Raw genomic sequence first — 14,084 nt, 5'->3', positions numbered from 1 at the left:
CAGAACTCCAGCCAAAATTAACTTATCCCCAATTCACAAAATAGGGGTATGTAGCTGATTGCAGAACGGGACCGGGCTCTCCGTGAGGAGCGTGTGCTGCAGGCGGCACACACACTCCATTCATTTCTATGGTAGTGCCGAAAAGACCCTAGTACAGCTCTCCGGCATCATCGGCGCTCCCCATAGAAATGAATGGAGCACGTGCAGTCTACCGGTAAAGGACACATGCTCCTCACTCAGAGAGTTGGGGTTCCATTCTGGAGATGGCGGGGGTCCCAGCAGTCAGACCCCCCCATGATCAGCTACTTATCCCCTATGCACAGAATAGGGAATAAGTTAATTTTGGCTGGAGTTTTCCCCCTTTAAAATCTGGTTGATAACACAAAATTAGACAACAAAAAACATGTTATAAAAAGGAAAACTGTCAGCTTGCTCCCCCCGCACTAACCAGTGGTACTGGCTGGTAGTGCTGATCAGTTTGATGCTTACCGTGCCTGGATCTGCCCTGCCGTTTGGCCGTAATCTTCTATTTTCGGTATATGCTAATTAGGTGCTAACTTGCACCGGCCTGGCTAACTGGCACTGACGTCAGCATTTCTAGCCGCAGCACCGCCCAGCTCATCAATATTCCTCCCTCTTCTCCATGCTCTAGCTGCGGCTAGAAATGCTGACGTCAGAGTGCCAGTTAGCACCTAATTAGCATATACCGAAAATAGAAGATTACGGCCGAACGGCGGGGTGGATCTGGGCACGGTAAGCATCAAACTGATCAGCACCCCCTGCACTACCAGCCAGTACCACTTTAAATACCCCTTAGTGACAATGTGTCCTTAGGCCAAAAGGGTCAGGATAAAAGGTCAGAGATCCTCGGTCTGGACAGGTCTACACGAGCAGTAGGGAAGGGGAAAAGCCACTTTGTGCATTATTAAAATCAGATCTTCCTACAAACACCATTTTGGTAGAGACTGATCCATCTCTATACAGAAGGTCATTTACCGGTCGGCTCGGTGGAAAGGCTGCTGTTCCTGGTGGCAGGCTTCTTGACAACATCTGGAAGGACTACGGAGATTCCGGCACTGGTGGGAATGGTGCCACTTGTTGAGGAGATGGTGCTATCTGATCCCAGGGAAGTATTGGACCTGGTTAGAGAGCTTTTCCTTAGACGTCCCTTGAAGAAAGCAGCCGCTTTGGACTTTGACTTCTTCCCATCCTCGTCATCACTGTCCAGACGGCCGATGCTGCTCGGTACGATGGCTGAAGAAGACTCGAATTGGGAGTGTTTCTTGACTTTCAGCTTGTCCTTCAGCTTCCCAAAAGGAGTCTTGGGTTTGTCCTTGATGGAAAGGTCGAACATGCTGGCCGTGAGGTTGTTCCTCGTGAACTGGATGGACACTTGGATCTCCCCTCGATCCTTCTCTTTTTTCCCGGGCTTTGAATGTAGCTTGTACCATCTGTAATACAGTGGAAACAATAAACAGGTATGTACATAAAACACAAGGCTACAAGTGTAACTTGGACAGCACTAAACAATAGAACCACCTAGAGGATGAATTATAAGAAAACACTCTATGCTTAAACGGTTAAACATGGGTCCAGAACGTATACCCCTCATTTACATATATACCCGATCTATAAAATCCAGCTACGCAGTTCTAATACACTTTACCTACACACAGGGCACTGATTATGTTTAGCTCAAAGAGAATCATTTAGATTGGATAAGACTAACAAAACTTCTGCTCCGGGTAGTATTATAGTGTCTAACGTGGAGTCCTGGATTAGGGGTTCTATGGTGGAGTCCTATATGATTAGGTCTAACCTGGAACCCCAAATTACGGCTTCTGAACTGGGGGGGGGGGGTCAATTTTGGGGTCTGATCTGAAGTTCTAAATTATGGGGTCTCAGCTGGTGGCTTGATTTAAGGTTCCAAATTATGGGGTCTAATGTGGAGTGCTAAATTTTAGGGCTTTAATTCTGGGGTCTAAGATAGAGTCCCGAATTATAGTGTCTGAGTGGGGAGCTTAATCTAGAGTTCCAAATTAAGAAGTCCTATGAGGAATCCCGAATTACAGCTTCTTAAATGAGGGCCTGAAATATAGGGGTCCGATCTGCAGTCCTGAATTATGAGGTTTAAACTGGGGGCCTCAATTATGGGGTCTGATCTGAAGTCCTGAATTATGGGGTCTAAGCTGGAGGCTTGATCTTGAGTCCCAAACTATGGGGTCTATTGAGTTCTATAATATAGGGTCTAACAAGGAGTCCTAAATTATGGGGTCTAATGTGGAGTATCAAATTAGGACACCAGTGCTGGGGTCTGATGTGGAGTCCCGAATTATGGCTTCTGAACTGGGGGCCTGAAATATGGGTCCGATCTGGAGTCCTGAATTATGGGGTTTAGTCAGAGCCTCAACTATGAGGTCGGATATGAAGTTTTAAAATGTTGGGGTCTGAGTTTGGGCCCGAACTACGGGGCCATCTCCGGAGGCCCGAACTACGGGCTTATCCAGGCTTTATAAAAATGATACATGTGACTTTGTGCCCGAGATCACTGTTGTGAACAATCCCCTGCAAGGTACTTATCGCGGGGACACTATACAAGGAATCTTATGACAAGTGTATATTCTGTCAAGCCCAGCAACATGGAGAACCAGTTCTTCCTCTTCTCCCCGTGTAGTGATGGACATCCCGGGCACATAGCACCATATCCCAGGTCCAGCTATAGGTTTATATAGTTTATATAGCACATAAACCACTGACATGGAACAAAGCCCAGATCAGTCGCGGCTTCTGATGTTCAAGGGCTTTAAAGACTAAGCTAAGACAAGCACAAGAAGCTCCTGGTAAACAGAGCTGATGTGATGCCAACCTGAAAACCGGTTGGATCCAAGTCATGTGTTAAGAGATTCGGAGGATTCGTAGGTGATCACACTGGGCCAGAGGAAAGATAAGGGGCCATTGCTTTGTACTGTACCTTGTTGAGGGGACCACCACTAACCTAAATAAGAAGGGCATTCACACAAGAAGCTGTCCGATGGCAGCTGCTTCTTCTCTGTTATTAAAGGGGTACTCTGGCCCTAAAGATATCTTATACCCTGACCGCGGGGGTCCCTCCACTGGGGACCCCCGCAATCTTGCATTCGGCACCCACCTCTTTGAGCTGCACGCCGCGCTGCCAGCTCACAAACTGCCGGGTGCCGACCACGGGGCAGGAGTATCGTGACGTCACGACTCCGCCCCCTGTGACGTCACGCCCTCCCATAAACTTGCATAGCGGGGGCGGGGCGTGACATCACATGGGGGCAGAGTCAGGACGTCACGATACTCCGGCCCCATTGTCGCAGTTTGTGAGCTGGCAGCGCGGCGTGCAGCTCAAAGAGGTGGGTGCCTAATGCAAGATTGCGGGGGACCCCCGCAGTCAGACATCTTATCCCCCTATCCTTTGGATAGGGTATACGATGTCTTAGGGCCCGGAGTACCCCTTTAACAATAAAATGACCGATATGTGGGTGAAAAATAGTTAATGGTTTTCTAGAATAAAACATAGAAATGCCGGTAACCATCGTGATGACAGATCGGTCTTACTTGTGGCCAAAACTGCTGACAGTGCAGGAGATGACACAAGGACTGTGCTGAATCATCCCCGCCGCTTCTGTGAACCGCAGCTGGATGATAACATGGAGGGGAGGGGGTCATCTAGAAGACGACAATGAAGATATAGATACAGATGGTATACGAGCTAAAGTATATGGACAAGGCCCAATAGATATATCCTATAAAGTCATGCTTGGTCCTATTCTCCCTATGCAAACAATCACAGGAAGTCATTAAAGAAGAACTCCCATATTTGCTGATATAGTGAATTATTAGAGAATAATGTAGAGGTCCTTTTGTATACCTTGTGCTTAACTGTTGTTGCTGATGTGGCAGGCAGAGGTTTTCAGCCATTTTGATTCTATTTCATCATTGAAATGATTTCCTAATGCTGCTTACATTTCTCATGAATTTTATGAATTTTCAGGTTTTGCAGAGAGAGGATGTTGAGTCTGATCACTGCACCTAGTTATCTACTTTGGCTAAAGGTGCTGGAGGTCACCCAGGTGAACTGATTAGACTCATAAGTGGGTTTGGGTTCAGTCCACACTATGTGCAGTTTTAATGCGACTTCCTATTCAAAGTGTAATTTTTTTGAAAAATACTACCATGAGGCAATTTGAAGTCTTTAGGCTGTGTTCACACTAAAATCGGCCGCTTTTTTGCTGCAATTTTCCAAAATCGCAGTAAAATGCCACATTTTTACCTTCATTCGCACAATTCCAGTAAAATAGCAGCATTTTTGCAAGGATTTAGGGAATATCGCCACAAAAAGTGAACAGAACACAAAGCAACAATGCAAAGTGTGAACACAGCCTCAGGAGAGGTGTATATTTTTTTTTTTTTTTTTTTAAGCCCATAGAGATGACAGCAGTATACAGATAGAGCTGGAGGGGAGGTGTTTAATATATATCCTGATCCCATGGAGATAGTAGTAGTATACAGACAGAGCTGGGGGAGGTGTATAACTACTTCAGATCCCATAGAGATAGCAGCAGTATACAGATAGAGCTGAAGGGGAGGTGTATAACTACTATATATCCTGATCCCATAGAGATAGCAGCAGCAATATACAGATAGAGCTGGGTGGGGAAAGGTCTGAAGGGTGATTGTGTCCTCCAGTAGTTCACAGTAAGTCAGCTGACCTAGGACTGACCACTTGCTCTGACACATTACGCATAGTGATTTTCTGTGAATCACATGACCCCTTTACAGTAATGAAACACATTGATTCAGCTGTGCTAGAATAAAACAGATGGCGCCGTAGGACTTGTTTTAAGACCAGATTCACACAGTCATTGTTCATCATTTACTAGCATTTTGCTGCCAATACATCAAATCTGCACAGTATATAGGGGGAGATTTATCAAAACCTGTCCAGAGGAAAAGTTGCTGAGTTGCCCATAGCAACCAATCAGATTGCTTCTTTCATTTTGCAGAGGCCTTGTTAAAAAAGAAAGAAGCGATCTGATTGGTTGCTATGGGCAACTCAGCAACTTTTCCTCTGGACAGGTTTTGATAAATCTCCCCCCCTAATGTGTCCGGATTTGGGTTGGGAATCAGCTTCTAGATTTAGGATCCACACTGTGTGAACACGGCCTAAAGTGGAAGGTATCATCTAACAGCCTATTCCTTACACGCTAGGAACACATTTAAAGGGGTACTCCGCTGCTCAGCGTTTGGAACAAACCGTTCCGAACGCTGGCGCTGGCAGCTCGTGACGTCATAGCCCCATCCCCTCACGATGTCACGCCCCGCCCCCTCAATGCAAGTTTATGGGAGGGGGCGTGACATCCGTCACGCCCCCTCCCATAGACTTGCATTGAGGGGGCGGGGCGTGAAATCGTGAGGGGTGCTGGGCTATGATGTCACGAGCTGCCAGCGTTCGGAACAGTCTGTTCCACACGCTGAGCAGCAGAGTACCCCTTTAAGTGGACTCTTTTTTTTCTTTGAGAGATCCTTTGCCAAAAAGTTAGGTGGAGGCTTATAGGGGCCACAGAAACTTTGAGGGGGGAAAAAATATAAATATTCACACTCCTTAAGGAGAGTCCTTAACCCCAACAAAGTCTCCAGATCTATAGCCTGCAAAACCTCTGCCCCCAACATCCTATGACCCCTTCTGTCCTACTCGTTGCCCGGTCACTCCGAGCATTGGGATGTTGTTTGCCTGAAGAATCACCATCCACGTCAAAGACCACAAGATACTATGTGATCACCGATGTGGTTTGTCATTTGGACCACAACAAGTTCCTGTGACAACAATGGTAGAACATGGGGCAATAAGTATGAAGCTTTACGCAATGTGATCTCTACACAAGAACAATGGTTCCTTCCTGGCTCTGATCAATCCTTTATCGAGCTCTCCGTGGTCGAGGTCAGGATCCTGTAATGTTCCACTGGAATCCTCGCCCACACAGCTCGGTCCACACCCTGATGAAAAGTATTCAGCACGCCCACACTGACCCGGCCTGACTGCAACCTCTGGACGTGTGGTGCTGCGTACACTTGGCTCCTCCATAGTATATGGAGAAACATGGCTACAAGTTTTCTGCTGGAAAGATAAAACTATAGGCTCCCAAATTAAGAGATTCTGTGAACTAGAGCTGACTTCAATAGATGCCACGGCCACTGGACTATGGGAGCCCATGGTGATCTAGGTTAAGATATTCCATGCTTGTCAATACAAGATTGGGACATTTTGGTAATTTTGTCATGGAAACCTGGAGCGGGTTGAGTTGTGCAGAAGTCACGTCATTGGCAAAGAACATGGAAGGTTGACCACACTCCATGATAAGGTGCCATCACGTGGGGGAGTTATTGGCACTGTGGTAGGAATGTCATCCATGTGTGCCACGACTGACTCGCCTGTTATCTCTAATACCAGCGAACACTGTAAGAAGGGACACCAACTCACCAAGAGACAATACCTCTAGCAGAGACAATACCTCTAGCAGAGACAATACCTCTAGCAGAGACAATACCTCTAGCAGAGACAATACCTCTAGCAGAGACAATACCTCTAGCAGAGACAATACCTCTAGCAGAGACAATACCTCTAGCAGAGACAATACCTCTAGCAGAGACAATACCTCTAGCAGAGACAATACCTCTAGCAGTGACAATACCTCTAGCAGTGACAATACCTCTAGCAGTGACAATACCTCTAGCAGTGACAATACCTCTAGCAGTGACAATACCTCTAGCAGAGACAATACCTCTAGCAGAGACAATACCTCTAGCAGTGACAATACCTCTAGCAGTGACAATACCTCTAGCAGTGACAATACCTCTAGCAGTGACAATACCTCTAGCAGTGACAATACCTCTAGCAGTGACAATACCTCTAGCAGTGACAATACCTCTAGCAGTGACAATACCTCTAGCAGTGACAATACCTCTAGCAGAGACAATACCTCTAGCAGTGACAATACCTCTAGCAGAGACAATACCTCTAGCAGAGACAATACCTCTAGCAGTGACAATACCTCTAGCAGTGACAATACCTCTAGCAGTGACAATACCTCTAGCAGTGACAATACCTCTAGCAGTGACAATACCTCTAGCAGTGACAATACCTCTAGCAGTGACAATACCTCTAGCAGTGACAATACCTCTAGCAGAGACAATACCTCTAGCAGTGACAATACCTCTAGCAGAGACAATACCTCTAGCAGTGACAATACCTCTAGCAGTGACAATACCTCTAGCAGTGACAATACCTCTAGCAGTGACAATACCTCTAGCAGTGACAATACCTCTAGCAGTGACAATACCTCTAGCAGTGACAATACCTCTAGCAGTGACAATACCTCTAGCAGTGACAATACCTCTAGCAGTGACAATACCTCTAGCAGTGACAATACCTCTAGCAGTGACAATACCTCTAGCAGTGACAATACCTCTAGCAATGACAATACCTCTAGCAATGACAATACCTCTAGTAATGACAATACCTCTAGCAGTGACAATACCTCTAGAAATAAAATTCTGCAACTATTTAAAACACGATGGCGCACATACCATTTAGGACTTTTTTTCCCACAGTTCTTTTTCTTAGGAGGCAGTCACTGGTTATAGTCTAAGTCAAATATTTTTGGGTACTCTACCTGGGGCAGTGTGAAGACCCTGTACAGAGGCATCAAACATGGAAGCCAAGCTAGCGCCGAAGCAACCCTCTACTGGAAAACAATTTTTAAATCAACTGGTGCCAGAAAGTTAAACAGATTTGTAAATTACTTCTATTTAAAAATCTTAATCCTTCCAGTACTTATCAGCTGCTGTATGCACCACAGGAAATTATGAAGTTCTTTTCAGTCTGACCACAGTGCTCTCTGTGACACCTCTGTCCATATCAGGAACTGTCCAGAGTACAAGCAAATCCCCATAGCAAACCTATTCTGCACTGGACAGTTCGTGACCTGGACAGAAGTGTCAGCAGAGAGCACTGTGGTCAGACTGAAAGGAAATTCAAAAAGAAAATAACTTCCTATGGAGCATATAGCAGCTGATAAGTACTGGAAGGATTAAGATTTTTAAATAGAAGTCATTTACAAATCTGTTTAACTTTCTGGCACCAGTTGATTTAAAAAAAAAAAAAAAAAAATGATTTCCAGTAGAGTACCCCTTTAACTCAACATAAGTCACATTAGTCCTAACCCAAGACCTTCTACAAGTCTTAGATCTTCCATACTTCAACATCCATGACCTCCCGTCTTTTCCTTTTTTTGAGGATTCATGTACTGCCAACCATGGACAGTGTCACCAATAGACTCTCAGAAGGTACCCAAACTCAATGGGTGTTTTGTCACCCTGGTTATGGTGATTCCAAACTACAAACCACTGACCAGGAGCACTAGGACCTTAAAGGGGTAGTCCAGTGGTGAAAAATGTATCCCCCTATCCTAAGGATAGGGGATAAGTTTCAGATCGCGGGGGGGGGGGGGGGGGGGGGGTCCGACTGTGGGGCCCCCTGCGATCTCCTGTACGGGGCCCAGACAGCCTGTGGGAAGGGGGCGTGTTGACCACCGCACGAAGCGGCGGCTGACACGCCCCCTCAATAAAAGTCTATGGCAGAGCTGGAGCGCTGCCTTCGGCAATCTCCGGCTCTGCCATAGCAATGTATTGAGGGGATGTGTCGGCCGCCGCTTCGTGCGGTGGTCAACACGCTCTATCTGGCCAGAGAGCTGGGACCCCGTACAGAGAGATCGCTGGGGGCCCCAGCGGTCGGATTCCCCGCTATCTGAAACTTATCCCCTATCTTAAGGATAGGGGATAAGTTTTTCACCACTGGACTACCCCTTTAACGTTACCAACTTTTCGAAAGAGGGACCTGGAATCCGCTATTAATTCTGCAGCGTGTAAATGTAGCCTTGGGAGACTCTTCTTGATAGGACCAGCTTCCTACACTCTGGGTTGGCTCATAAAAATGCGGCCATGATTATATTCCAGTGCCCATCCGGCCATGTTTTAGAAGGGCCAACAACAAAGCTACAGTGAACAGCTGGGCTCTTCTCTCCTGATCTGTCACACAGCTTACACTCTGTGGTCAGGACCCGGTGTTGCACACTTCCTTTACTGCGAGTTCACACTTACACAACTATAAATGACACAGCACGAGAAATAGGTCACCAACAGTTTGCATCACTAACCGGGTACACCGTCCACACCCATCAAAACAACAATAGAGACCGGCAATCTCGTGTTAATAGGTGACCGTACAAATTGCTGAGGAGGGGGGAGATGCAGATAGACCCCCATAATGTGTGCTGATGGATATAAGGATAAAGTGGCTCCCCATGCCTCCACCAACCAGTAAGGCAGATCCAAGAAGGGCAGGGATGTCACCATGTAGATGGACAACACTACTCCATTACAGGAGATACAGTATATCCATGAGTGAAGGACGTGTACAAGGATAGAGGGGTCACCATCCGGGGGCCTAGTTCCAGGTGCCACCTGGACCAGTGCTCACCACAACGGCTAAGCTTTCTAGATAAAGCCTCTCACATCTCAGCTATGAGTGTCCTTCATCTCTGTAACTCTGTGAACTACTACTACCTACCACCACCCCACCTACAACCCACCCACCCCCACCCCACCTACAACCCCACCCACCCCCACCCCACCTACAACCCCACCCACCCCCACCCCACCTACAACCCCACCCACCCCCACCCCACCTACAACCCCACCCCACCTACAACCCCACCCACCCACCACCCCACCTACAACCCCACCCACCCACCACCCCACCTACAACCCACCCACCCACCACCCCACCTACAACCCACCCACCCACCACCCCACCTACAACCCACCCACCACCTACCACCACCACCTACAACCCACCCACCACCTACCACCACCACCACCACTACTACTCCTCCTCGATGGTCAACATCTATTCCTCCTGACCCCCCATCCACATGGGCCGACAGCCATTTGTCCCTACACCTCTTGATGAGCTATTTCTCCTGTCCCGCTCCCCGTATACACGTGGCCGACAGCTATTCCTCCCGACTCCCCAAAACACCCAAGGCACTTGGCCAATAGCCATTCTTAGCAGCTCTTCCATACACCTTTGGCCTGTGTTCACTGAGCAGAGGGGTAACCTAGGATCAGGCATGTTGAAAGCCACCCATATCTAGTTTGATGGGGAAATAGTCAGTTGGCTTTAATATACATTACACAGCGTGTCGATCCCTGTGAAGTTAATGGGTTCTCCTGTCTTCCATCTACTACAGTATATATGGCCAAATTAAATGGGCACCACTGTCCCTTTAACAAAAAAAACAACAACTTTTAGTAGGTTATAGAGTCAGGTCAAAAGTCTTGATCCGAGTGTCCGCTAGAACAAGACGGGAGAAGAGTGCGCCACTTGGCGCACTCTTCTCCCATCTCGTTCTAGCGAATACTCAGACCCCGACCGATCAAAACTTTTGACCTGACTCTACAATATGTCAAAAGTTTTTTGTTTTGTTTTAAAGTGCTAGTGCTCATTTAAGGTACCCATACATATTAGATGGAAGTCTGATCGGGATACAATGTATGACACGTGTCCTATTCAGCACACAGTGCTTAGATACAACTGAAGTGAGATACATTCCCCCCAAACCACCGTCCTGCGCCTGATATTTATATAATTGTGCGGTCGCTTCCTGTGGACGCCCACAACAGGAAAATTCACCAGCTAAATATAAAGTTCCTATAGACAGACGCAACGGATGGGGGGGGGGGGGGGGGGAGGGGGGATAGGCATACATAAATTATAAGATAATAATTTTTATATTAGTAAAATAAAGATCTATTAAAAAGATAGATCTTAATAAATATATACATTTTGAAAAGATAGATCTTTATTTTACACACTTTTTTTTTATTTAATTATTTTTAATTCTTTATAGTTTTCCACCATCACATTTTTCAATTACCGTATTTTTCGTCCTATAGGACGCACCGGCGTAAAATACGGTAATTGAAAAATGTGATGGTGGAAAACTATAAAGAATTAAAAATAATTAAATTTAAAAAAAAGTGTGTAAAATAAAGATCTATCTTTTCAAAATGTATATATTTATTAAGATCTATCTTTTTAATAGATCTTTATTTTACTAATATAAAAATTATTATCTTATAATTTATGTATGATACATGGCTGATGGAGAGGTTCATGGCTCATCTTTCAGGTTTAGATTTCGTGTCACTTTTTTGCATGGTCGGAATTGCCTATCCCCCCTCCCCCCCCCCCCCCCCCCCCCCCCATCCATTGCGTCTGTCTATAGGAACTTTATAGGTGCAAAATCTAAAAAAAAATAAAGATTTTGAACCCAATAGTGGTCTTCAACCTGTGGACCTCCAGATGTTGCAAAACTACAACTCCCAGCATGCCCGGACAGCCGTTGGCTGTCCGGGCATGCTGGGAGTTGTAGTTTTGCAACATCTGGAGGTCTGCAGGTTGAAGACCACTGGTATAGGAGGTAATACTCACGTGTCCCCGCCGCTCCGGACCCGTCACCGCTGCCCTGGATGTCGCTCCATCACTGTCGCCGTGTCCCTGTCGCTCCGGAACATCTCTGCTGCCGGCCGGGTATCCTCGCTCTCTCCGTCGCCGCCATCACATCGTTACGCATGCCGACGCACGTACATGACGACGAGGAAGGAGAGCGCCGGCCATACAGGGGATCCCTGAACGGAGAAGACACCGAGGAGGCAGGTAAGGTCCCTCCCGCTGTCCTGTAAGCACTAACCCGGCTATTCATTCGGGCTGTTAGGGACGCCACGGTGAAATCGCGGCGGTCCCGAACAGCCAGACTGAACAGCCGGGTTAGTGTCACTTTCCCTTCAGACGCGGCGGTCAGCTTTGATTGCCGCGTCTGAAGGGTTAATACAGGGCATCACTGCGATCGGTGATGTCCTGTATTAGCCGCAGGGACCGCCGCGATAGGGGTGTATTTGCCGTATAAGACGCACCGACTTTTTCCCCCCAGTTTTGGGGAAGAAAAAGTGCGTCTTATACGGCGAAAAATACGGTACTATTTTTGGCGATTTTTTTTTTCTTTAACAATATACTGGTTAAAAATGGGTACTCTGCCCCTAGACATCTTATCCCCTATCCAAAGGGACCCCCGCGATCTCGGCAGCAGCACCCCAGACATCTGTTGCACGGAGCGAACTTCACTCTGTGCCGGATGACCGGTTATGCGGGGCGGAGGCTCGTGACGTCACGTCCCCGCCTGTGATGTCATGGCCACACCCCCTTACATTGAGGGGGTGTGGCCGTGATGTCAAAAGCGGGTCGTGGACGCGACGTCACGAGCCTCTGGCGCTGAACCCAATGCTCTAAACGAACACTGGGTGCAGCACGGAGATTGCGGGGGTCCCCAGTGGCGGGATCCCCGCTATCCTTTGGATAGGGGATAAGATGTCTAGGGGTGGAGTACCCCTTTAAAGGGGTTTTCCAGGATTAGACCCATTTGTTGACCCCAAAAAATAAAATACATTTTACATTTACATTTTATATTTTGAGCTGTAGTTTTTACCACATCTAGAGATCGACAGTTTGGAGACCACTGCCGTAGAAGGCTTCTATGAGCAATCATTCGATTGCTGATACAGATCAATTGAGAACATATGTACTGCATTTATCTCTGTGCTCTACTAGAAGAGACAAAAGGATCGGCTCCCTGCAATATAGTCACGGGGAGCCAATTGGAACTCCTGACACTTAGGATGGACGTTTAAATTTAGGTGTATGTTATGACCGTTAATAGCCAACATCTGAGAACTCTGTGTCAGCAATTAGCAGCAGCCCTGGAGTCCCGAGCCCCCTTCATACACCCTTAAAGGGGTACTCCGGCGCTTAGACATCTTATCCCCTATCCAAAGGATAGGGGATAAGATGCCTGATCTTGGGGGTCCCACCACTGGGGACCCCCGTGATCTTGCACGCAGCACCCCGTTAAAATCAGTCCCCGGAGCGTGTTCGCTCCGGGTCTGATTACTGTCGATCACGGGGCTGGAGCGTTGTGACATCAAGGCTCCGCCCAGTGTGACATCACGCTCCGCCCCCTCAATGCAAGCCTATGGGAGGGGGTGTGACAGCTGTTGAGGGGGGCCCCGCTCTGGCCCCGTGATCGACAGTAATCAGACCCGGAGCGAACACGCTCCGGGGACTGATTTTAGCGGGGTGCGGCATGCAAGATCACGGGGGGTCCCCAGCGGCGGGACCCCTGAAATCAGGCATCTTATCCCATATCCTTTGGATAGGTGATTAAATGTCTAAGCGCAGGAGTACCCCTTTAAAGGCCCCATGATGTACAAACCCATCAAGGATTGTTAGGGGTTTAATTAGCATTTTTAATGTGGATTACCAGAATCTGAACCAGAATAATAGAATACTGCAGCTCAGGCCAGTTCTGTTTAATGGTAATTTGCTGCAATGCCAGACACAACCTGTTGTCAGGTGTGGCGCTGTATTTATTTATTTTAAATCTTGCATAAGAAGATAATTGCTCTGCAACGATAAAGCTGGGAAGGAGAGGTGCATTATGGGTCCAGGTTTTCTTTGGATCACAATGTAATTTTCCAGAAGTACAAATAGAGGTGGAGATCCCCTTTAAATTTGACATATACTGGCAGAAAGGGGGAGGGACAATTTAAACAGCCACAGACTAACGGGTCTATTCACACGGCGGAATTTCCACTTGCGGAATTCTGCTTCAAATTAAAGCCCATAGACTTCTATGGGATTCCGCACTCACATTCACACTTCTGAAATTCCGCTTGCGGAATTTCAGAAGTGTGAATGGGAGTGTGGAATCCCATAGAAGTCTATGGGCTTTAATTTGATGGGGAATTCCGCCGTGTGAATAGAACCTAACGGGTTCTCCAGGATAAGGCTACGAACGGACAACTTTTGTTTGGAAATAAGTATTCCAGCATTCCCAGAAAATGGATAAAACACCTTTTTTTAACAGGTTAAATGAAAGCAAAAT

At 47.0% G+C, this 14,084-nt stretch overlaps 1 protein-coding gene across 2 annotated transcripts in view; it reads right to left on the bottom strand.

Annotated features, from left to right (window-relative positions):
- Window positions 1-3,966, bottom strand: part of RAB11FIP5 (RAB11 family interacting protein 5) — a 29,672-nt gene extending 25,706 nt beyond the window's left edge. The window contains exons 1-2 of one of the 2 annotated variants that reach the window (XM_056552666.1): window positions 3,896-3,966; window positions 997-1,451 (exon numbers count right to left, since the gene is read on the bottom strand). In XM_056552666.1, coding sequence (XP_056408641.1) covers window positions 997-1,451; window positions 3,896-3,945 — 505 coding nt within the window. In that variant the 5' untranslated portion in view covers window positions 3,946-3,966. Of the gene's footprint in view, window positions 1-996; window positions 1,452-2,866; window positions 3,019-3,895 lie in introns of those variants that run through there. The other variant, XM_056552667.1, reaches the window with a different exon arrangement.
- Window positions 3,967-14,084: the final 10,118 nt, after the last annotated feature.

The sequence above is a fragment of the Hyla sarda genome, chromosome 1 (assembly GCF_029499605.1).
Source record: "Hyla sarda isolate aHylSar1 chromosome 1, aHylSar1.hap1, whole genome shotgun sequence".
Classification (NCBI taxonomy): Eukaryota; Metazoa; Chordata; class Amphibia; order Anura; family Hylidae; genus Hyla; species Hyla sarda.
The sequence above is the reverse complement of the archived record's forward strand: the minus strand, read 5'-3'. Positions and strand labels throughout refer to the sequence as shown.